Consider the following 26,621-nt stretch of genomic DNA (forward strand, 5'->3'; position numbering starts at 1 on the left):
GACACAGCTGAGGAGACAATTTACAACAAGGAAGGGCAGAGGATGCCTGGAGAGTGGTAGGAATGGAACATGGGCTTGAGAAGGGAGGCTGGCCAGTTGGCCCAGAGGGCAAGGAGGAAGCTGTGTTTGCACCAAAGCCACATCTCTTGGAGACAGGTGTAACATCCAATTGTGAAAAGGAAAAGCCACAGGGCTGCTGGCTTCTGGGGAATCTGGACCCAAGACCACAACCTCAAAAGGCTGCACTGCAAAAGGTGGCCCGAAAGGCAGCAAGAGAGAAACATGCAGTTTCGTTGTTGTTTTGTCTTTGCTTTTATTCTCTAAACCCAGAACACAGGACTTTTCCATTGCAAACACTCACCCAAAGCACAGGGAGAGAGGCACAGACTTGAGGTACCTGAGAAGAGGCCGGGGAGGGAAGCAGGGCAGGGAGATGTGACTAGGAATCCTGGGTTGGGACACTCTTAAGGTTCTGAACCAAAGCAGCCATTTCTCCCCAGAAGAGCTAGCCCCTCCCAGTAACCTCAAGGCAGGTAATACAGCCTATCACACCCTGCATTTTGAGTTTGACAGAGGAAACAAAGGTAGAGGCCAAGCTTACAGGTCTGAATAGTCCCAAGAGCCCTCAGTGACTGCATTGGAAGAGGAGTCTTCTGCCCCACTATTCTGGAACCAGACTGATAAAAACTCCAGGTGTCCAGCCAACCCCAGTGGATCTCTGACCAACCAAGGCCAGAGTAATATTTTGGGCCTCTTATAGAATAGTAGCTCTGGGTAAGGAATAAAACATCCATCTTATTCCCTGAAAGTGAAACAGCATCAACCCCACTTAAAGCCCTGTCAGAAACAGATGCTTGAGTGATTAAGACTGACAACTGGCAGACAGGCAAAGAGGGAAGATTGGCCCTGCATATTTGCAACCAAGGCCTGTACAGACAGACATGAGCAGAGGATCTTTGGATCACTTGGAGCTTCAAGCAGGGTGCTAAAAGCCAAAAGACAGTGCCTAACAGTGACCAGCACCTAAGTGCATAACAGGAAACTCAGAATTAGCAGACAGAACAGATGAGTGGAGTCCTAAACCAACTCCCATGGGGCATTAAAACTCACCTGAAGCAAAGACTTTATTTTTTATTTTTATTAAAATTTTTTAAATTTAAATTTTATCTTATTTTTTACTTTTCTTGCACCTTTTTCCCCCTCACTTTTATTTTTCTCCTTTATTTTAGTTTTCCTCTTCCTTTCTTTTTTCCCATTTTAAAAAATGGATCTTCTTTATCTGCTTTATGGTTATTATTCTAGTCTCTGTTGGTTTATTCATATAACTAATTTCCTCTTTCCTGCTCCTACTCCATTTCCCCTTCTATTTTCTTTTTCTTCACTACTCAATTTTTTCTCTCTTTTATTGTTATTTTCTTCTCCCAATTTTTAAACTTGTTTCAATAACTAAATTTAAGCTTATCTGCTCTCTCTATTCTTTAAAAAAAATACATTTTATTGATTTTTTACAAAGAGGAAGAGAGAGGGATAGAGAGTTAGAAACATCGATGAGAGAGAAACATTGATCAGCTGCCTCTTGCACACCCCCCACTGGGGATGTGCCTGTAAACAAGGTACATACCCTTGACCGGAATCGAACCTGGGACCTTTCAGTCCGCAGGCCGATACTCTATCCGCTGAGCCAAACCAGTTTTGGCTGTTCTATTCTTTTCAAAAATTTTTTTAATGTTTTTATTGTTTCTTCTTGTCTTCTCATTTCTTTTCTCCCTACTCTAGGTTAAACTATGGTCCTGCTCCTATTCATCCAATTCCTTAACCTTATTTTCTCTATTTAAGCTTTGCATTTATAGATTCTGCCCCCTCACCTTTTTTTCTGGGTATTTTTTGTTTGTGCTTTTTGATTTGCTTGTTTTGTTGTGTTTTCTCCATATATTCATTCTTTCTTTTTTCCCCTTGCTAACATTCTTGCTCTCTTTTCTATTTCCCAATTCTCTTTTCTCTGGTGATCAATTTTATTGGGGCTACAGGTGTCTTGTGCTCTGTTCCTACTGTGTCGTGTCTTGTCATGTTGTATTTTGTGCTGTTCGGTAAGCACCCCCACAATGGTTGGCATGATGTGGCAGGGAGCGAGCAACATAATTAGACACCCTAGTGGAGACTTCATCTACGAATGGGACAATAACATTTAAGATCCAACTACATCAGGAGAACCCAAATATCTCAAGTAGGGGCCCAGCACGGGAGACCTGAAAGAGTGCACCACTGGGTCCCAAAAAACATGTATTACATAAGACCAATTCAAAAATCTGGGGGGCACAGCTGATCTAATACTTAGAAACAATTATAAAGGAACAGCAAAAATAAAGAGACAAAGAAATAACCCCAAATAAAAGAAAAGGAATCACCAGGAAAGGAACTAAAGGAAACACAGGCAAGCAATTTGTCAAATAAAGAATTCAGAGTAATGGTTACAAAGATGCTCAAACGTCTAGATAAGAAATTCACCAAGATGTGTAAGAATCAAGAGGAAAAGAAGAATTACATAGCTGCAATAAAGAACACAATGAAAAATTTCAATAGTAAACTAGAAGAAGCTAAGGACAGATTCAGCAAGTTAGAAGAAAAGGTAGAAAAAAAAAACACCCAAGCAGAACAGCACTTGGGTAAAAAATTTAAAAGCAGGCAAGTCTAAGGGAGCTCTGGGACAACATGAAATGAAACATCTGCATAATAGGGATAGGAAGAGGAAGCTGAGCAAGGAATAGAAAACCTGTTTGAAAAAATAATGACAGAAAACTTCCATGAAGAAAAAAGAAGCACAGAGAGTCCAAAACAAGATGAACCTCAAAAGACTGACATCAAGACACACTGTAACTAAATTGGCAAACATCGATGACAAAATAAGAATCTTAAAGGCTGCCAGAGCCTGAAAGTTATCTACAAGGGATCCCGTCTTAGATCATCAACTTATTTCTCAGGCCAGAAGGAAATGGAATGAAATATATAAAGTGATGCAAAGCAAGGGACTGAATTCAAGAATACTCTATCCAGCAAGGCTAGCATTCAAAATTGAAGGTGAATTCAGAAGCTTCACAGACAAAAAGAGGCTAGGAGAGTTTATTACTACTAAGCCAGCAATGCAAGAAATGCCAAAGGGACTGTTGTAAAAGAAAAGAAATAGAAAGGGAATAATATATACATCAAAAATAAAAATGGCAATAAGTACCTATCAATAACCTTAAGTGCAAATGAATTAAATGCTCCAATCAAAAGACATAGGATAGCTTAATGGATAAGAAAACATGACCTATATACATGCTGTCTACACGAGACCCATCTTAGAACAGAGGATAAAGAACACAGACAATGGGGGCTTGGTGGGAGGGACAGTAGCAGGCTGAAAGAGGTTAATGGGGGGAAAGGAGAACCATTTCCCTGAAGAACAGGAACAATACTTGTAATATTTTCAACAATGAAGAGTTTCTAAAAAAGCTTTATTACTTAACTTTAAAAAGAAAAAGCACCACCAGAAGAAATGTACTACAACTAACTTATTTTCAGGAGCCACAGAAAATTCTGCTGCAGATTATCAAATTATCACTATAAATATTAGTATATTAATTTAAAACATAAATTATTAGCCATAGTACCAGAATCTCTGAAGGGCAGAATAATTGGCATCAAACCCTGTTGACACTGTTTCTAGAGAAAAAGCAACAATTTACCTGGGAAGTTATGCTTCAGGAATTTTCTGAAGGCACATACTAACTCCTTTGGACTTAAACTAAGATCTTTTTAAATTTTTCATTAAATTTATTGAGTGACAATGATTAATAAGATTATATAGGTTTCAAGTGTACAATTCTATACTACATAATCTGTATTTTGCACTGCATATTCACCACCCAAAAGTAAAGTCTCCTTCCATCACCATATATTTGATCCCCTTTCACTTCTTCTACTAAGCCTGCTACTTTTTCTCTCTGGTAACCACAGTGCTGTTGTCCGTGTCTCTGAGGCTTTTTTTGTTTTGTTTTTGTTTTCTGTTACTTTCTGTTTATATCCCACACTAAAGGCCCAGTGTACAAATTCACAGGTAGAGTACTGCCAGCCCGCCCCAATGGGTAAGCCAATCTGGGGTGGGGCCAGTGGGGGGCAAGGGGATGCAGGGGGTTGGCTGACTGGCTCCACCCCTGATTGGGGTGGGGGAGCTAACTGGGGGTAGGGCTGGCTGGGGGAGGGGCCTTGGGAGGTTGTGGAGAGCACCAATTGGGCCCGGATCAGTCCTGTTGGCTGCCACAGTGCACATCACAGTGACTGGTTGTTCCAGTTATTCCGCCATTTAGTTACTGGACTTTTATATATATAGATGAGTGAAATCATATGGTTCTTAACTATTTCATCTGATTTATTTCACTTAGCAGGATAGACTCAAAAGCCATCATCTTGTCACAAATGACATTATTTCATCTTATGGCTGAGTAGTATTCCATTGTATATATGTACCACATCTTTTCTTTTTTTTCTTTTTAAAAATATATTTTATTGATTTTTTTACAGAGAGGAAGAGAGGGATAGAGAGTTAGAAACATCGATGAGAGAGATTGCTAAAATCTCAGTCACAGGGATTCCCCCTACACATGTAATAAAATGAAAAATGCAAGTTGTTTTGTTTTATTTAATCTATCTTGAGAAGCCAGTCTTAACTTTTATCAAATGCAAATCTGACATTTTATTTTACTTACTTAAATTTTTCAAAAAAAATTATTTAACTTGTTATTTAAGCATTGCTATAATTTCCTCTCAACATGTCTTCCCAGATTATTCTCCCAATCTATCTCCCACCTATACCTATACCTTTCTCTCTCACCTTCACTCCATTATTCCCTTGCTCTCTTTCTTACACACACACACACACACACACACACACACACACACATTTCCTCTGGCTCCAGCATACTATTAATCTCTGAAACACGACACCATCCCTGTCCATAGATGTGATCTTCCCTCAGCTAAAATGATATTTTTCCATAAAATATTTTCCATCTATCTCAGGTAGAAACATTCACTCTTACCTCAAAATTACACTACACACACCATATGCTTTGTATTTATCATACCTTTTTTAGTCTATACATCTCCTCCCTCCAGAATCCCCAAACCATGCTTCACACTGAATCAGAAATTATTCTTTATGCTCCTGATCAAACCTGAAGTTAATTCTAGCTTAGCACTTATCGCAATGTACTGTAATGACCTGTTCATATACTGGCATGTGAACTCCATTAAGACTATATGTGTGCCTTAACCGGTTTGGCTCAGTGGATAGAGCGTCGCCCTGCAGACTGAGGGGTCCCAGGTTCGATTCTGGTCAAGGGCATGTACCTTGGTTGTGGGCACATCCCCAGTAGGGGGTGTGCAAGAGGCAGCTGACCGATGTTTCTCTCTCATTGATGTTTCTCTCTATTCCTCTCCCTTCCTCTCTGTAAAAATCAATAAAAACATATTTTAAACAAAAAGACTGTGTGTGTTTATATTCACCTATATAGTACCCAATAGGTACTCAATAAATATTTGTATTCCGCCTATACAGTACCCAACAGGTACTCAATAAATAAATACTTGTTGAATAATAATAGTTTCTTAGTCAACTCATTTATGAGTATGAGCTACTCAAAATGCCTATACAAATATCATGTTCATGGTAGGCACACTGTAAACGTTTATGAAATGCTTGAATAAAAATTAATTAAATAATAATAGTAAGTTTACAAGTTTGTCTTCAGAATTTCCAGAGACTGCAGAAAGCAGTAATTAGACTGACAGCATTGCTGGAAAAAGACCAATGCTATAATCCTGCTACCAACTGGAATGAAAGTGTGTACCCTTGACTACCTTTATCTAAAGCTGTTTTGTCCAGGAGCAACATATGACCTTGTACAGGAGAGGAAATCAATGCAGGATTCTTGAGCTGGGGAATGTCTTACCCATGAATTTACAAACCATTCGCCAGCATTCAGAGTTGACAGGAAATCCCAATAGAAGGAGGAACTTGATGAATAGGATTCATTTGGCCTGACATCCCTGATATTGGTTGTTCTTCTTAAGTTATTGTCATGCATGAGAAAAGGCACCTCATCAATACTGCAGGCAGAGGGGGAAAAAAGGGGAAGGGGTGGATAGGCTGAACTCAGCTACCTTGGCACAAAGAGTTCTCAGAAGCCCATCAAGGTCACAAGTTCTACTAGGGTTCCTTACTCCCTCCCAAATCTCATCAAAGGCTTAAATGCTAGTCATTTACATTTTGATGTCCATATTTTTCAGCCCTAGGATTCAATCTTTTGTGGTATATTATATCATATCAGTGATGGTGAAAGAGTAACTTCCCTATCCAGGTGTTTTCTGGCATCAAGAAAATAGCAGGTACAGTAGTGACTGAGAGTGGATGGCGTGGTGCTAGGGCTAAGGTCCCAAAATTATGCTAAGCAGGCATCCACACAATCTTCCAGTATTTTTCTGACCCATTTCCCAGTTAGGCACTTGCCCTGAGTATTTCTGGCCCTAGATCCTTCACATCAGGTGATATCATTAGAAAACTTCCTGGTTCTCTTATCGGCTATTTGCCTTGAAGAGTCTCTGCTTTTATGAGAATCTCTCTTCCTTTCCCACTAAAATACCTGTAATGGCCATGAAGGAGAAACAGGGTTGAGACTTCGATTCCTGGCCCTTAACAACTATAAAATTGGAGGAAATGAAGGAAATAACTTTTTCAGCCAATGGACAATAGGGAGCACAGTATGATGATTTCAGAAAAGACAAATAAATGAAATAGGCTCTACCATTATCCAGGCTTACTTTTTGCAGGTGAATACAGGATTGTAGAATATAGGATGGGGAACCTAAAAGGGACCCAGCTATTGCGCTGAAATGAGGAGAAAAAGATCAGATTAAGGAGAAGTCAAGACACTTAGAATTTTGGGGGCTAGAGTCCTATAGAGGATGGAGCTAAGAGAAAGACAGGGAGATGAAGATATCTTGATTGACCTAGGGCAATATGCAATTTGCAGGAGAAAGCCTGGATATAAACTGGGGTTAGTTTTATTCCATTTCAGCTCTTAGCCCAGTAACAGCTATCCATCCCCCACCAAGAGCCATATATTGAAAGCAACTGTATACAGGTTCCTGGAATAGCTTGCACAGCAGCTGGTGAGAACCAGGATAGTAAAAAAGACCCTGTACTGCAAATATAAGGGTTTATGTTCTGGTTGCTGGCTGCTGCTTTTTGTCACTAAAGGGCAGACAGAGAGATGGGCAACCATTGTTGCATCTCCCTCCACTGTTGCAAAGCCCTCCCACTCTGCTTGAAGTGACTTTAAAAGGATTTAAAACTCCAACACCTTTTTTTACTACCCTTCATTCTTCTCCTTTTGAAAGCCAGACATTAAAGATAATCATTTTAAAAACAAGTGAATATATGGGGAAATTTACAAAGTGAGTGTATAAAACAGCTGCATGTATGGGGAAATTAGAATGTGACTGTGTATGCCCAAGAAAGGGATCAGAAAAATCTGAAAATTCCTGAAGTTTGGACCGCAGGCTAACCCATGGTACAGAGAATCCTAAACAATTATAATAATTTTTTTAATGCAGCAAATCCTTGGGAAAGAGGAGAATCTGATTTCCAGTGTTACCACTTCATTAGATTCAAATGTCCATTTTTCAAACAAAAAAATATCCCCCACAAAATATCACAAGGAATACAAAGAAACAGGTAAGCATGGCACATTTAAAAGAAAAAAATAAAGCAACAGAAACTCTCTGAAAAAGAGCTGATGGCAAATATACTAGACAAAGACTTCTAAAAATTGTCTTAAAGATACTCAAATAACTAAAGAAAGATGTAGATAAAGTAAAAAAAAAAAAAAAAAACAACAATGTATGAGTGAAAGAACAATATTAATAAAGCAATTAAAAACTTAAAAGAAACAAAACATAATTCTGGAGCCGAAATGTATAATATCTAAAATGAAAAACTGACTAGAGGGATTCAAAGGAAGATTTAAGCAGGCAGAAGAAAGAATCAGTGACTTGAAGATATGACAATAGAAGTTATTGAGTCTAAGGAATGTATAAAACAGTTTAAGGAATACCCTGACACCAAAGTCAAACACACACCCTATAAGAAAATAAAACTCAGCCCAGCCGGTGTTGCTCAGTGATTGAGTGTTGACCCAGGAATCAAGAGGTTTAATTCCTGGTCAGGGGCACATACCCAGGTTACAGGCTCAAACCCCAGTAGGGTGCATGCAGGAGGCAGCTGATCAGTGATTCTCTTATCATGTTTCTATCTCTCTATCCCTCTCCCTTCCTCTCTCTTAAAATCAACTTAAAAAAAAAACAAAAAAACTACAGAACAGCATCCCTTATGAACACGGATGCAAAAATCCTTAACAAAATACTAGCAAGCAGAATTCTACAGTGTATTAAAAAAATTATACAATATGGCCAAAAGCAATTTATTCCTAAAATGTAAGGATGGTTCAACATAACAAAATCCATCAATGCAACACATCATGTTAACAGAATGAATGGGGAAAAACACATAATAATCTCAATTGTCACAGAAAAAGCATTTAATAAAATTCAACACCCTTTTATAATACCACTTACTAATGTAGAAATAGAAGAAAACATCCCAACATAATAACAGATATATGAAAACCTATGGTGAACATCATATTCAAGATGTTCACTGAAAACTTTTCCATTAGGAACAAAGCAAGGCAAGGCAAGAAACAAGGCTAGGTCTACTTTTTCCTCTTTTTACAGCAGTTACTGGAAGTTCTAGCTAGAGCAAATAAGCAACACAGATAAATGGATGGCATAAAAATTAGAAAGGAATATATAAAATTACCTGTTTTCAGATGATAAAATCATATGTAGAAAATTGTAAAGATTCCCATTAAAAAACAACAGAATAAATGAATTCATGAAACTAGCAGGATACAAAGTCAAAACACAAATATCAATTGCATTTCTATACAGTAACTAGAGGCCCAGTGTACGAAATTCATGCATGGGGCGGGGGGAGGTTGTCTCTCAACCTGGCCTGCACCCTTTCATAAACCAGGTCCGCTGGCTCCTAATCACTGGCCTGCCTATCTGCCTCATTACCCCTAACCTCTCGCCTGCCTGCCTGCCTGCCTGCCTGCCCGCCCGCCTGCCCGCCTGCCCGCCTGCCCGCCTGATCACCCCTAACCACTCACCTGCCTGCCTGATCATCCCTAACCCTCTGCCTGCCTGACTGATCGCCCCTAACCATCTCTGCCTGCCTGCCTGCCTCATCACCCCTTACCACTTGCCTGCTGCCTGATCACCCAAACCATTCTGCCTGATCGCCCCTAACCACTCTGCCTGGTAGCCCCTAACCACTCTGCCTGCCTGCCTGATCACCCTTAAATGCCTTTGCCTCAGCCCCCGAAGCTGTGACTTCATCTGGTAGGACGTCCAGAATGACATCCAGAAGGTCGTTTGGCTGTCCAGTCTAATGAGCATATTATGCTTTTATTATTATAGATGATGAACAATCTGAAAGGAAATTACAAAGATAATTCCATTTACAAAAGCATCAAAAAAGAAGAATATACTTAGAAAAGAACTTAACCAAGGATGTTCAATTTAAAAAACACCATTGAGAGAAATTTAAAAATTGGAACACATCTCACCCTAGCTGGTTTGGCTCAGTAGAACATCAGCCTGTGGACTGAAGGATCCCAGGTTCAATTCCAGTCAAGGGTACATGCCCAGGATTCAGGCTAGATCCTCAGTAGGGGACATGCAGGAGGCAGCCAATCAATTATTCTCTCTCATCATTGATGTTTCCATCTCTCTATCTCCCTCTCCCTCTCTCTCTCCCTCCCCCACCTCCTCCCTCTCTCTTTTCTTCCCTGAAATCAATAAAAAATATATATTTTTTAAAAAATTGGAACACATCTCATCTTCAGGTATTGAAAGACAACATTATTAAGATATTGGTACTACCCAAAGCAGTCTACCAATTTAATGCAATCACTATCAAAATGCCAATGATGTTTTTTGAAGAAAAAAAAAAACATTCTAAAATTCATATAGCTAAGAGAAGGTGGGGGACTGCTAGATGGGGTTCCATGACTGGGCAGCCCGCACTGCAGCTTGGACCTTTCACGGAGCTACAAGTTCAGACAGAAAACTGCTCCATCTTGCAAGGGAAAGTGGATCTTATCTGAGGCCTGAAAACCCACAACTGGGCAACCACTGAACAGCTGTGAGTCCCCAATTGGCACAGACACTCAGATTCAAGGGAGCTCTTCACTCCCACATGGGAAGGTGAGATTTCTCAGGGATAAGGTGAGATATCTGGGTCCCAGAGGCAGAGGTGGCGGCTGTGGTGGCAGAGAGAAATGCACGCGCTGCGGGACCTGGAGGGCTGGGGAAGTCTGTGCCTAAAAATGTCCCCAGCTGTTGGGTCTGGCGTGATCTGTGAATGTGGAAAGGGGTCCTCAAAGTTGCTAACAGAAGGGATCTCTAAAAAGCAACCCATTCCGATCTGACCCGGAGGGAGAGCATAAGAATTTGAAAGGTGTGCACACTGCTTAAACTTGTGCACAAACCCATTGTTCACACACCTGGGCTTTTTCCCCTCTTCATTCCCTTGCTCCTGATTACTAAGCAAGGATCACCCAGTTTGGCATACCCTGGGAGACTGCAGGGGCAAGTTGCTTTTCTGGAAACTGGGGATCGGAGCAGGGACAGACCATCGAAGAGCCAACTCTGAGGCAGCCCACCTCCACAAACCAGCAGTGAGGGCCACAGAGAAAGAAGGCTAGAGCAGCCAAAGAGACTGGGAAGTCAATCCAAAAACACTGCCACCTAGGGGCTGAATTACAAACTGACTTTATTATTTTTTATTATTTAATCCAAAATAAAGCAATATATAATAAGAAATTAAGACACTGCCTACTTAAAAATAAGAACTGGCTTATAAAATTGAAAAGCAGTGGAATTCAGGGAACTGCAATACTATCCAGACTGAGAAACAGGCATGCCAAACAGAATAAAGGAAGTGAATGACCTTCACTACTGCATATTTTTTTATTCTAATTTTTTAAAATTTTATTTTCACTTTTTGCATCTTAAGAAATAAATTTCTTTTCTTTTTTCCTCACTTTACCTTTTTAATTATTACATTTTTATTTTCAATCAGCATTACTACTGCTATTTTACCTTCTTTTCTTTTTCTTTTTATTTTTTTAAGTGTCATTTTATTTTCTCTTTATTTCACATTGAGATTAGTGTTTTACATTCTATTTTCATCTTTCCTTTAGCATAATTTTACCCTATCTCAACATGAGCTTTATGCTATCACTCTTCCTAAACTTTCCCCTTTTGATGTCTTGTTTATCTTAACCCTTTCCTGCTTTAGATTTTCCCTATTCTTTCTGTCTACCCCCTTCTAAAATTTCACCCTACTTATATATCTAATTTCCAATCCCCTACTCCAAGTGCATACACACCACTCTCTTTGCTGTTTTAACTATAAAAAAAAATGTTTTCCTCTCTGTCATTTTGTTGTTGTTTGCTTGAATGTTGATTATATTGAATTTTTATGATTTTTAGTGAGATTGTTTTGCTTATTCTTTTTTGTTGTTGTTGTTGTTTGGTATTTTTTATTTGCTTTATTTTTGTTTGTTTTTTACTTCTGTTTTCCATTGCCTCACTTGATATTAGTAGGTGTTGTAGTTTGTATTAATCTTCAAGTACTGTTGCTGGCCATTTGCTGGGATTAGTGGATGATCCATTGGAATTTTTTCCCCATATATATGGTTTGTTCCCCTTTTCTCTCTTAATCTCTTTCCTGCCTCTCTTACTTTTTTTCATTTCCCAATTTCATTTTGACACTCCTTTCTTTTTCTTTTCTTTTTACTGCTCCATAAGGGTATCTCCTGCATAGCAGCTCTCCTACTGTAGTCACAGCTGGTCCCCAGAATCAATTCCTCCCCGTGACACCAACAGCAATCAAGGCTCAATTATAAGACTGTGCACACAGTGCACAAAGGGGTTCACATAGAATGTCCATCTCAGGTGACTGGGGAGGCTGAGCCACTGGACCCTATAGGACATCTACTACTCAAGGCTACTCTATCAACTCAAGGAGACTTAGCAGCTTTACCCAATACATAGAAACAAACACAGGGAAGCAGCCAAAATGTGGAGATAAAGAAACATATCACAAATTAAAGAAAAAGAAGAAAGCAAACTACTGGATATAGAGTTCAAAACCATGGTTATAGGGTTACTCAAAAATCTAGAAAACTTCAAGGGACTTAGTGAGACTTTAAAGGATCTTAGTGAGAATGCAAAAAAAAAAAAAAAAAAAAAAAGGAACAGTCAGAAATTAAGCATAATTGACTGATATAAAGAATAATATACAAGTATTCAACAGTAGACTAGAGGATCCTGAGAATCAAGTCAATGATCTGAAATATGAGGAAGCAAAAAACACCCAACCAGAAGAGCAAAAAGAAAAAAGAATCCAAAAATATGAAGATAGTGTAAGAAGCCTCTGGGACAATTTCAAGCATACCAACATCTGAACTTTGGGGTTACCAGAAGAAGAGAGAGAGCAAGATAATGAGAACCTATTTGAAGGAATAATAACAGAAAACTTCCCCTATTTAGTGAAAGAAATACTTACAACTCCAGGAAGCACAGAGAACCCCAAACAAGAGGAACCCAGAGAGGACCACACTAAGGCACATCATAATTAAAATGCCAAGGGCTAAAGCAGTAAGAGAAAAGCAGTTAGTTACCTACAAGAGAGTTCCCATATGACTATCACCTATTTCTCAACAAAAACTATGCAGGCCTGAAGGGAGTGGCAAAAAAAAATAAAAAATAATAAATAAATAAATAAATAAATAAATAAATAAATAAATAAATTTAAAGGGATGACCAACAAGGACCTAAAACCAAGATTACTCTACCCAGCAAAGCTATCATTTAGAATTGAAGGTCAGGTAAAGAGTTTCACAGACAAGAAAAAGCTCAAGAAGTTCACCACCACCAAACCACAGTATTATATGAAATGCTGAAGGGTATTCTTTAAGAAGAAGAAGAAGAAAAAAAGAAAAAGATTAAAAAAATATGAGTAACAAAATAGCAACAAATACATCTATCAACAATTGAATCTAAAAATCAAACAAGAAATCTAATGGACAGAATAAACTGGTGAATAAAATAGAATTAGAGGCATGGAAATGGAACAGACTGATAATTCTCAGGGGGAAGAGGGAGTTGAGGGGACAAGAAGAGATTAAACAAAGATCTTATAAGCATGTATGCATTACCTATGGACATAGACAATAGGGAGGTGAAGTCCTGGGGCAGGGCGGGAACTGGGTGAAGGGGAGCTATGAGGGAAAAAAGAGGGACATCTATAATAATCTCAACAATACAGATTTAAAAAAAGGATTATTTGATTAAAAACAACAACATTATTATACAAGCATAAAGACATAAAAATATACTAGAATATAATAGAGCAGAAATAAACTGCTGCATGTATGCTTACAATTTTATTGTTTTTTAAATATTTTTATTGATTTCAGAGAGGAAGAAAGAGATAGAAACATCAATGATGAGAAAGAATCATCAATCGACTGCTTCCTGCATGCCCCCTACTGGGTTTCATGAGGAAGAAAGAGATAGAAACATCAATGATGAGAAAGAATCATCAATCGACTGCTTCCTGCATGCCCCCTACTGGGTTTCATGCGGGACATGTGCCCCACACATATGGGCACAATTTCCGACACGTGTGTGGAAGACCATTCAATAGAGAAAGGACTATCTTTTTAACAAACAGTTCTAGGAAAACTAGATATTCACATAAAAAGAATGAAGTTGGACCTTTACTTAATACCATATACAAAAATAAACACAAAGTGGATCAAAAATCTAAATGAAAGAACTAAAGCAATAAAACTCTTAGAAGTAAACACAGGGCGAAATCTTCATGACATTGGATGGGGCAGTAATTTCTTGGATATCACAACAAAAGCACAGACAACAAAAACAGACAAATTGACCTTCATGAAAATTTTAGAATTTATTGCATCAAAAGACAGTATTAACAGAGCATAAAGGAAACCCAAAGAATGAGAAAAAATAATTATAAATCATATATCTGATAAGGAATTAATATCTAAAATACACAGAAAATTAAATCTCAACAACAAAAAAACAAATTCAAAAATTGTCAAAGTACCTGGATATTTCTTCTAAGATGATTACGTATGGCTAAGAAGCACATGAAAAGATGCTCAACATCCCTAATCATTAGGGAAAGGCCAATCAAAACTATGAGATACCATCTCACACTTACCAGAATGTGGAGAAACTGGAACCCTTCTGCACTGCTAGTTAAAATGTAAGACACTATAGCCACTGTACAAAACACTGTAGGGGTTCCTCAAAAAATTAATAAAGAAATATAATATGATACAGCAATCCCACTTCGGGTTATATGTATCCAAAGGCAATGAAAGCAGGGTTTTGAAGAGATTTATGTACCCAGGTTGGTAACAGCGTTATTTACTACAACTAAAATGTAGAAGCAACACAAGTGACCATCAACTGATGAGTAAATAGGCAAAATGTGGTATGTATACACAATGAAGTATTATTCATCCTTTTTATGTCAGTCACTTAGGATAAGAATTATTTAAGTGTTCTGGAAAAATTTAAGTCATAAACTGCAGTACCAAAAAAAAGAAAGAAAGAAAAAAAAAAAAGAAAATAGATTAAATAATTGCAGCTTAAAATGTCTAAAAATTCAATTAATAGAACTAAATGAATTAAAATGGAATAAAAATATCATTCAAAATGACTAATATGTTAGACTTACAAATGAAATATGGTATCTACTAGTAAGCTAAATTTAAAAACTTAATAACTAGGTTATTGAATTTGAGTACTTATTTTCATTTCAACCAAAGTTATATGTTTCTGGCACACAAAAAAATCACTTTGAGACATAAAATAAACTTATACTTAATAAAAAAGAAAAGGGAAAGTAAAAATATTTTCATATAAAGAAAATATTTTTCATATCCAGATCTTTACTATAAGAAAAATTAAAAAATGTTCTTAGGCAAAAAGATACTGGCACCTATACAAAAATATAAAGAGTGTGGGATATAATATGTAAGGAAATATTTAAAACATTTTTAATTTTTAATAATATTGTTGACTATGTAAAGCAAAAATTAATAATATATTCTGAGATTCATGACAGTAACAGGTCAAATTGTAGGAAAGGTAAAATAAAAGCATACTGTTAAATCTTTGGGTCAACATGGTGAAATAGTTAAATACTGTGCTTGCCTTTTCTCAAACCATATCAAAATTACAACTAAATTACAGAACACCACCCATGAAAATCCCTAATGACAAGCTGAACAGACTCCTATAACTAAGGATATAAAGAAGCCACACTGACACTGATAGGAGGGGTGGAGATGTGAAATAGTCTGGTCCCACTCCTGAGTGTGATGGCTAAGAATTGGGGAGGGATATCTTGGCTGCAAAAGTCTCCCCTGAGGAGCAAGGTGTTCTAATCCCACAATAGGTTTCCCAGCCCACAGCACCAGTACCAAAAGAGGAGTTCCCACAACGTATATCTGTGAAAATCAGCAGGGACACAGTCTGGTGAGGCAGGATTTGCAGAAGACTCAGGCACCCTCTTAAATAGCAAAAAAATCAGACCCACCCACTCACACCTTGCCCTTGAGCTCCAGGAAAGGGGCACCAGGGTGTCTGGAGTAGAGCTGAGTTGTGTGGCCCCAAGCAAGGACCAGAGGAGCAGCTCTCCCTAATAGTAAAATGCCTGTGGGCTCCATTGTTCTTTTGTGGAGCCCTCTCCACACATAGCATGCATCATATCTGAGTCTCCATTGACCTAATTAACTCAGCTCTCATCCCACCCTGGTGATTCTCTGAGATCTTGTCCCACCCAATTCATGCTCCCAGAATGAACCTCTGTCAGAGACTAATCCACACAACAGGCAGCCTGGGTTCCTTCTGCAAACTTCTCTAAAATCTCTCAAAGGTCCTCAAGCCCCAAACTAACAGCAGCTGGCCTGGGCATGCCCTGTACCTTTTGATAAGCAGCCCCACGCCTGGCACTGGTAGCAGCCAGCCTTGGTTCACAGCATAACCACTTCCAGATGCCTCCAAGCCCAGCACAGGCAACTACCAACCACAGATCACTTTGCAGCTCCTACCAGGTAGCCCCAGGCCAGACACAGGCAGCAGCTGGCCTTGGCCTGCACCAGAGCCCCTTCAAAGAGGCCCCAGAACCAACACACCTTGTGAACATCTTCAGATCACACCAGAGTACCACCCAATTAGCTCCAAAACGACATACCCAAAGGGTGAACTCAGCACGCACCAAAGCCCTGCTAAAGTGAATCCCATTCAGTGGCGTAAGCATCTGCACACAGCTTTCTGCTGTAGTCACAGCCAGTCCTCACAGCTAATCAGCCTGTGGATGAATCCCACCCACTATATGCCAACTGCAATCAAGGCTCAACTACCACAGGAGAGCACACTTGGCCCACACAAGGGACGCCTCTGGAGTATCCAGCTCAGGCAAACAGAGAGACTGTGCCACTGGGACCCACAGGACATCTATTGTACTACATACCAGGTATACCAGTTAATACTGCGGATTTTTTTCAATAGATGGAGTTACATATATGTTGATTTAGATATATGCAATTTGATATCTATGCTATTTTGTTGTATTGACAGCAAGCTTCAAAACTTTATATGTCAAATATGCTGAAGGTATTAACATCATAGATATTTTTACACGTAAAAATGTCAAATTTAATGTCAAAAAAAGAGCATTTGCGGGAAGTTTTAATTAATTACTTTATTTTAAAGAAAAAGTTATTGAATACTTCAGGAAGTTTATGGTGAATATGCTCCATCTCTAGATACTTGTGAATGCTGGTTTAAATGCTTTAAGAGTGATGATTTCAATGTAAAAGACAAAGAACATCTAGATCAACTTAAAAAGTTTGAAGACCAACAATTATAAGCATTGGACGAAGATGCACGTCAAACTCAAAAACAACTTGCAGAAAGACTAAACGTTGCTCAGCAAACAATTTCCGATTGTTTACAAGCAATGGGAAAGATTTTAAAGGAAGGAAAATGGGTGCCACATCAACTGAATAAAAAACAAATGGAAAACTAAAAAGTCATCAGTAAAATGTTGCTTCAATGGCATGAAAGTCTTATTTAAATAGAATTGTGACTGGCAATGAAAAGTGATTTATTTTGAGAATCTCCAATGCACGAAATCATGGTTGGTCCAGGTCAACCATCAACATCGACTGCAAGGTCAAATCACTTCAGAAAGAAGATAATACTCTGTGTTTGGTGGGATCAGGAAGGTGTGGTGTATTATGAGCTTCTAAAACCAGGCAAAACCGTTAATATTGATTGCACTGACAACAAATAATTGATTTGAACCATGCTTTGCTCATGAAACTACCAGAATGTTCCAGAAGACACAGCAAAGTAATTTTGCTTCATGATGACACACCATCACACACTTCAAAACCAGTTAAAGTCATGTTAAAAGATCTTGCCTGGGAAGTATTAACCCACCCACCATATTCACCAGACCTTGCTCCTTCAGATGACCACTTGTTCTAATCGAGGGCACAAGCACTTTCTGAGCAGCACTTCAAAACATATGAAGAAGTGGAAAATTGGGTCTCTGAATGGTTTGTCTCAAAACAAGAAAAGTTCTATTGGGGCGGTATCCACAAATTACCTGAAAGATGGGGAAATGTGTAGCTAGCGATAGACATTACTTTGAATAAAGCACTTTTGATATTTCTCTTGAAATTATCATATTTTCTTTGATTACAAAATTCTCATTATTAACCAGTATGCCTGGTTAGTCACTCTGTCAAGATTGGGAGGTGTAGCAGATCTACCTAATATGTAGAAATAAACACAGGGAGGCAGCTAAAATGAAGAGACAAAAAAATGTTTCAAATGAAAGAACAGGACAAAATCCAGAAAAAGCACAAAACAAAATGGAGGCAAGCAATCTACCAGATTCAGAGTTTAAAGCACTGGTTATAGGGATGATCTATGAACTTAGAGGAAGGATAGATGAACTCAGGGAGAACTTAAACAATAGAGAGAAACCATAAAAAAGAACCAGTCAGAAATGAAGAATACATTAGATGGAATCAACAGCAATTTAGATGAAGCAGAGGATCCAGTAAGTAATTTGGAGGTTAAAGTAGCAAAAAAAACCCATTTGGAACAACAAAAAGAAAAAAGAATCCAAAAAATTAGGCTACTTTAAGGGGCTTCTACAACAAAATCAAGCATACCAACATTCCCATTATAGGGATACCAGAAAGAGAAGGGAGAGAGATAAAGGGATTGAATGATTATTTAAAGGAATAATAACTGAAACCTTCTTTAACCTGGGGAAGAAAACAGATACCAAGTCTAGAAAGCACAGATAGTCCCAATCAAGATGAACCCAAAGAGGCCCACATTAACACCCATCATAGCAAAATGCCAAATGTTAAAGACAGAGAGAACCTTAAAGGCAGCAAGAGAAAGCATTTAGTTACCCACAAAGGAACTCCCATAAGACTATCAGCTGAAAACTGATGAACAAAAACAGATCCAGAGACAGAGATGCTCAAACCTCAAAGGAAAGGTAGGGGAGTGTGGGGGTTAGGAGGAGAGATCAACCAAAGGACTTGTATGTCAGCATATAAGCATAACCAATGGACACAGACACAAGGGGGGGTGAGGGCATGAGCGGGGAGTGGAGGGTGGGGTGGTGGTGGTGGTGGTGGTGTAATGGGGGAATAAGGACACATATATTATACCTTAGAAAGAAAGAAAGAAAAGAAAAGAAAAGAAAGAAAAGAAAAGAAAAGAAAGAAAAGAAAGAAAGAAAGAAAGAGAGAGAGAGAGAGAGAGAGAGAGAGAGAGAGAGAGAGAGAGAGAGAGAGAGAGAGAGAGAGAGAGAGAGGGAGGGAGCGAGGGAGGAAGGAAGGAAGGAAGGAAGGAAGGAAGGAAGGAAGGAAGGAAGGAAGGAAGAAAGAAAGACTGTCAGCTGATTTTGCAACAGAAACATTACAGGCCAGAGGGATTGGCATGAAATATTCAAAGTGATAAAAAGCAAGGATATACAACCAAGATGAAAAGCAAGAATATACTCTCTCCAGCAAGGCTATCAGTTAGAATCAAAGGAAAGATAGAGAGCTTCCCAGGGTTTTCTTTCAGAGAGCAGAAGTTTTCATTTTGACAAGATCCCATTTATGATTTTTTTGCCTTTTATGGACAGTGCTTTTGGTATAAAGCCTAAGAACACTTTGGCTAGACCTAGATCCCAAATAATTTTTCCTATGCTTTGTTTTCTAAAAGTTTTAGAATTTAGCATTTCACATTTAAATCCACAATAAATTTTGAGGTTGCCACACTTCCCCAAACCATAAGGATTAGGTAAAGGGTCTTTTGTTTCTGGATGTCCAATTGCTTTAAGACTATTTGTTGAAAAGGCTATCCTTTGTCCATTGTTTAGTTTTTGTTCCAATTATTTTTTACTATGGAAAATATATAGGAAAAATTGCCATTTGAAAACCACTTTTAAACATACAATTTGATGACATTAACTACATTTATAATGCCATGCAACCATCACCATTATCTATTTCCAAAACTTTTTATTGCTCCAAACAGAAACTCTGTACCATCTTATATAATAAAAGGCTAATATGCAAATCAACCAAACAGCAGAACAGCCAGTCTCTATGACGAGCACTGACCACCAGGGGGCAAATGCTCAATGCAGGAGCTGCCCCCTGGTGGTCAGTGAGCTCCCACAGGAAAAGCACTGCTCAGCCAGAAGCCAGGCTCACAGCTGGCAAGTGCAGCAGCAGTGGCAGGAGCCTCTCCTGCCTCCACGGCAGCACTAAGGACCCCTTGGGGGATGTCTGCCGAGGGGTCCCAGTCTGCGAGAGGGCACAGGCTGGGCAGAGGGACCCCCCCCCCCCCCAATGCACAAAAGTTGCACATGGGCCTCTAGTTCAGTAGTCAGCAAACTCATTAGTCAACAGAGCCAAATATCAACAGCACAATGACTGAAATTTTTGAGAGCCGAAAACCAACTTCTGCACATGGGCCACAAAGTTTCAATAGCACTATAGGTGCACTTCCACATGTAGCTTTTTGTAGAAGAGCCACACTCAAGGCGCCAAAGAGCCACATGTATGTATAAACTGTGAGCAGCAGTTTGCTGACCACTGCTCTAGTTAATAATTCCCCATTCTTCCCTTCTCCCAGCCAGATACCTCTAATTTATTTTCTATCTCTATGAATTTGACTATTCTAGATATTTAATATACATAGAATCATATGTATTTTTCCTTTTGCTCTCACTAGTTTAACTCAGCACAGTATTTTCAAGGTTCATTAATATTATAACATTCATGTTGTAGAAAACTTTAGTCATTTTTATGGCTGAACTAGAGGCCCGGTGTATGAAATTCATGCACTCAAGGGGAGCCCTCAGCCTGGCCTGAGCCCCCATGTAGTCCAGAAGCCCTTGGGGGTGTCTGACTGATGGCTTAGCCCTGCTCCCTGCGGGGATGGGCCTAAACTGGAAGGCAGACACCCTTAGCACTGCCACAGAGGCAGAAGAGGCTCTTGCCACCACCGCTGTGCTCACCAGCCATGAGCCTGGTTTTTGGCTGACCACCAGGAGGCAGCTCCTGCATTGATCATCAGCCCTCTGATGGTCAGTGCATGTTATAGCGACTGGTCATTCTGTTTGGTCAATTTGCATATTAGCCTTTTATTATATAATAATAATATCCCATTGTATGCATATACCACACTTTATCCATTTGCCTGTTGATAGATGCTTGGGGTGTTTCCACCTTTTGGCTATCTTCTATCTATCTATCTATCTAATATATATATATGGCTAAGCAACCAGCCAGTAGCTATGATGTGCACTGACCACCAGGGGCAGACACTCAACACAGGAGCTGCTGAGCAACAGCAACTTTGCAGAGTTCCCTCTCGCATTCCGGGACCCCTTGGGATGCCAGACTGCTGGTTTCAGCCCAATTCCCGCAGGCCAGGAAGAGGGACCCTACCTGCCAGAGGGACCTCGCTCACTCCACAGATGCCCTTCAAGTCCTGGCGCTGTCCCAGGTGTGGCTGGCTGAGGAGGGACCGTGAGAGGTTGGCTCCAGGGCATGGCCGGCCCATCTTGCCCAGTTCCGCCCCACGGGCCACCTTCTAATTAATTTCCTTTTAATGTTCATGAATCTGTACACTGGGCCTCTAGTTGTGAATAATATTGCAATAAGCACTGGCATATAAGTATTTCTTTAAGTCCCTGTTTTGAATTGGGAGGGGGGAGGGGATTTGTTAGTGTATATGACAATTCTATGTTAAGCTTTTTGAGGTAGCACAAACTGTTTTTCCAGAGTCTATGCCATTTTATACTTCCACCAGCAAAACACAAGTTTACATTTTTCCACATCCTTATAAACACTTGTTATTTCCCTTTTATTAGTATAGCCATAGTAATAAGTGTGAAGGGATATCTCACTGTGGTTTTAATTTGTATTTTCCTAATGACATTAAGCATCTTTTCATGTGTTTATTGGCCACCTAAATAACTTCTCTGGAAAAACATTTTCAGGTCCTTTGCCCATTTTTAAATTAGATTATCTTTCTATTGATTTGTAGGAGTTCTTTATATATGATAGATATTAAACCCTTATCAGATATATGATTTGCAAATATTTTCTTCCATTCTGTAACTTGTCATTTAGCACTCTTGATCATGTCTTTTGACATACAAAGGTTTTTAATTTTTAAGTCCAGTTTACCTATCTTTTCTTTTTTGCTGTACATGCTTTTAGTGTCTTATCATGGAATCCACTGCCAAATCCAAATTCATAAAGGTTTACCCCTTTGTTTTATTTTCTAAGAGTTCTCTGGTGTTAGTTCTTATATTTATATGATTGATTTTGTTTTAATTAATTTTAATATATGGTGTGAGCCATGGGTCATTGAATTTCTTTGCATCTTTGTCAAAATCATTTGGCATCAAAAAAAGAAAAACAGTACACATAAGGGGAGAAAAGTTTTGCAAATCACATATCAAATAAAGAAGATCTCTTTAATTCATGAATTATCTAGAAGTAGATTTGTTTCATTTCCAATTGTTTAGAGATTTTGTTACTTTTGTCACTACTTTCTGATGTGATCCTATTGTGATTAGAGAATTCATTCTTATGACCAGTATTTTTAAATTGGTTGAGTTTTGTTTTTTGGAGCATGATGTTGTTTATATTGATATATGTTCCATGGACACTTGAAAAAAATGTCTTCTATTATCCTTAGATTGAGTGTTCCATAAATGTTACTTAGATTCTATTGATGATGGTATTGTTAGCTGTTCTGCATTTTTTTTTTTTAATCCTCACACAAGAATATTTTCCCATTGATTTTAGGTAAAGGGAGGGAAGGAAAAAGTAAGAGAGAGAGAGAGACATACTGTTTGTTTGCCTCCCAAGTGCTCTGAGGTTCCAACCTGCAACCCAGATACAAGTCCATGACTAGAAACTGAACCCTTGACACTTCAGTGTGCAGGCCTATGCTTGACCCACTGAACACACTGGCCAGGGCTGTTTTGCATCTTTAACGAATGGTATTGTGTTTAGTAATTATATCAATTACTAAGAGAAGGTGTTGTAGTCCTTAACTATAGTTATGGGTTTGTCTATTTCTCCTTTGTTTTTGCTTCATGTATTTTGAAGCTCTGTTTTTGGGGTTGATATATGTATATTTAGAATTGTTATGTACTCTTAATGATTTATTTTATCATTATGTAATGTTCCTCTTTGTCTCTAGTGATTTTCTTTGCTCTGAAGTCTACTTTGTCTAGTATTAATATAACTTAGCCCTTCTATTGGGGTAGCTTTGATTAGAATTTATATAGCATGTTTTTTCATTATTTTATTTTTAACCTACCTAAATCATTGTATTTGAGGTGAATTAAAAAAAATTATTATTATTTATTGTTGACAGTATTATAGATGTCCCTGATTTTCTCCCTATTTGCCCCCTGAGGTGAATTCCTGGAACACAGTACATATTTGTATCATATTTTTATTTTTATATTTTTTAAATATGTTTTTATTTATTTTAGAGAGAGGGGAGAGGAAGACAGAGAGAGAAAAACATCAATGTGAGAGAGAAACATCAACTGGCTGCCACCTGCACACACCCTACTGGGAATTGACTCTGAAACCAGGCATGTGCCCTGACCAGGAATTGAACTGGTGATTTCTTGGTGCATGGTATAATGCCCAACCAACTGGCCAGGACTGTGTATATTTTTAAATCTGTTTCTAATTTCTTTTAATTAGTATATTTAAATCATTTACATTTTAAAAATATATATATTTTATTGATTTTTCAGAGAGGAAGAGAAAGAGAGATAGAGAGTTAGAAACATTGATCAGCTGCCTCTTGCACACCCCTACTGGGGATGTGCAAGCAACCAAGGTACATGCCCTTGACCAGAATCGAACCTGGGACCTTTCAGTCCGCAGGTCAATGCTCTATCCACTGAGCCAAACCGGTTTCGGCTATTTAATATGTACAGAGTTTCAGTTTGAGAAAAATGAAAAGTTCTAGAGATGGACCGTGCCGATGGTAACAAAACAAGATCAATGTACTTAATGCCACTCAATTGTAAAACTAAAAATGATTAAATTGATAAATTTTTTAAGTGTATTTTTACTACAATAAAAAGATCACTAGATAACTTCTTAATAATTCTCTCTTCATTCTCTAGTTGGGGGAGTGAGGAAAGAGATACCTCTTATTTCAGGGCAGGAATGGAAGACAGGGATCTGCCCATCATCTCTAGGACCAGAGCCCCAGGCGGGGAGGAATGGCTTTACTGTGATGTTCACCTGCTATAGTCAACATATGTTAGGCTATAATTCTCCCCATTTTTTTGCTAGAGAAAAAAAATAAAAAAACGGGGAGATATGGAGGGGACTATTTTTTTCCATCTGCAGCTGTAGGTGTTTTCTGGGTTTCGGGTCTCTACAGAGCTCATGTAGGGATGTATAAGGAAAAGCAAAATAAAACAACAAAAATGGGGAACTCACTACCTATTTGCTATTTCCTTCAGTCTTATGAACCCTAGCCAGTCCACCTTCATTCCTCCACCTTTCAGAGTCTTCTGTCAGTAGCTTTGTGAATTCTGCCAAGTTTTAAATTTTTTTTTCAATATTATTCTTGGAGAGAATATGGTGAAAATTTTTTACTACATTTATTTCATCTGGAACAAAAGTTCCTTCCATTAGCTACACTTGCTATGTCTATACTGACTGGGTCCACTTTACCAATTTAAGTAGTTAACCATATTTTACCACTTAGTAATTGATATCACATTTTTCCTGTTCAAGTTACTGGTGTGATATTCGTGTCCTGACTGATAGGCACTTTTTGGTAATGATGAAGCCTAGACTATGACCATCCATGTAAATGGTGGAGTATGTGGAGATGGTCACTGGAAATGAAGATGCCATCAAGGAGAGAAACTGAGGAGTTGGAAGGATTATCTGCATCACAGTTGAAGTCACAGAAACAAGAGAAGAAAGGCCAGGAGCTCAACACCTTTACTACTTTATGCCATGACCACCAACCACTTCCACAAATGAACCCAGGAGCTCTGACAGGACATCCTGTTTCAAAACCCCAATCTGAATATTCTGCACAGAACAGTTGCCATGGTTGGGTAATGTCAGGAAATGTAGTTCCAATTCTGGCTTTATCATGTACTTCCATCCTTATGACCTGACCATACATTTCCCTTCATTGAATCCAGGTTCAAACCACATTTCCTCATTTTTGAATTAGGTTGTTCATTTTTCTGTTTGCCTCACAGAAAGGCTGTGAAGGGAGTTTGTACACACCACTACCCATTTCCATGAGAAGTCTCCGTCACAGATTGCCAGATGAATTTTTCTAAATCACATATTTTAAAACAATAAGAAATCTGTGGAAACCTATGATGGCTTGCCCATTACACATTTAAGAATCTCCATGATCAAGTCCCAGTGACCTTGCAGCCATACCTCCTCCTCACATGACCCTCTCACGTCCCCAAGCATATCAATTTGCCATCCATACAGGTCAGCTCACTGATCTACAAAGCTGTTGATTTTTTTACTTAGATGCCTTTAAATAAGTTGTTGTCTCTGCCTGGAAAATACTCTATCACCATATCTTTGTGTAAAGTAATATTTATTCTTCAACACTTAACCAAAACACAATTCTGAGTACATAGGTCAATTTTCATATAATAAGCAGTGACCTTTTCCTCCATGTTTGACTTAATCTTCTCAGGAAAGGACATCCAAAAAATGGTCATATACTGTGGGTATCTGTAAACATGCCATGTCTCCTTCATTGACTGGGAACAACCCTTTGGCAGGAGTAGAGTGTACTCATTTGCCTCTCAATATCACTCAAGAAGGAGGCCTAGAATATAGTAGGTGTCCAGGGACTATTAGGTAAACATATTGCTAGATAGTTTTAAGCATAGCTTGTAATGGGGCCAAATTTGAATTATGTGTGGAGTCTATACATAGTATATATGATTTATGACCCTATAATTAAGAATGTAGTGGTATAGATATATGCTTGCAAGGGAGAAGTGTCTCGTGTATGTGTGTGTGTACGCACACGTGCACAAGCTATGTGCACATTGGCATAGGAACACAGGAGAAGCTCCCTGAGACTTGTGCTCTTACACCTTGGCCCATGCTGGTCATCTTCCATAGCACTGACCTTATATCTTCCCCACCTTATATCTTCCCCACCCTGCTTTCCTACCTTAAGACTACATCAGTCTCCAGCCCAAAGGCCCCGTGTTCAACAGCTTTCTCAAAGGCCATCATGGTGTTCTCCGGTGCCAGCTGCGGAAGAAAAGGACATCAGACCCTTTGCCTCAGTTTCTCCTCCCAGCATGCATTTTGTGGTAGATGGAAAGCCCGTAGTGAGCCCCTCCCTCCTACTCAATAGATCTGGGACTGTGCTCAGTGAGGCAATGTCCCTGGGCACAGTAAAGAGGAATGGACTGAGAGTTAGGTGACCTGCTGGGTTCAAGTCTAACTTCTACGATTATCTTTATCCTTTTCATCAAAAGCCCATCCATTTTCCTTTACAGAGATTCCTACAGTTCTGAGGTCCTTATCTCTCACCCATAAGCTCATGCACACTAGTACTCACCCAAGTTCATCATGCTCAGACCTACCATGGGTGCACCTCTATGTCCAAAGAGGCTCGGCTTGGGTCCCAATTTATTCTCATTCTCAACGCAGGGAGAATAAAATCCCCATGGCACCACAAACAGAAATAAAAGGATAATAAAAAAAGGCAGTCCAATAACCACTTGTGCAACTGAAAAAGTTGGAAGGAGGGGGAAG

At 38.9% G+C, this 26,621-nt stretch overlaps 1 protein-coding gene across 1 annotated transcript in view; it reads right to left on the reverse strand.

Annotated features, from left to right (window-relative positions):
* The window catches only part of GDPD4 (glycerophosphodiester phosphodiesterase domain containing 4), a 73,024-nt gene that overhangs the window by 22,157 nt on the left and 24,246 nt on the right, over window positions 1-26,621 (reverse strand). The window contains exons 6-8 of the mRNA XM_045578147.1: window positions 26,450-26,595; window positions 26,029-26,111; window positions 5,991-6,147 (exon numbers count right to left, since the gene is read on the reverse strand). Of these exons, the coding sequence (XP_045434103.1) occupies window positions 5,991-6,147; window positions 26,029-26,111; window positions 26,450-26,595 (386 nt within the window). The remainder of the gene's footprint in view (window positions 1-5,990; window positions 6,148-26,028; window positions 26,112-26,449; window positions 26,596-26,621) is intronic.

The sequence above is a fragment of the Pipistrellus kuhlii genome, unplaced genomic scaffold (assembly GCF_014108245.1).
Source record: "Pipistrellus kuhlii isolate mPipKuh1 unplaced genomic scaffold, mPipKuh1.p scaffold_m20_p_9, whole genome shotgun sequence".
Taxonomy (NCBI): Eukaryota; Metazoa; Chordata; class Mammalia; order Chiroptera; family Vespertilionidae; genus Pipistrellus; species Pipistrellus kuhlii.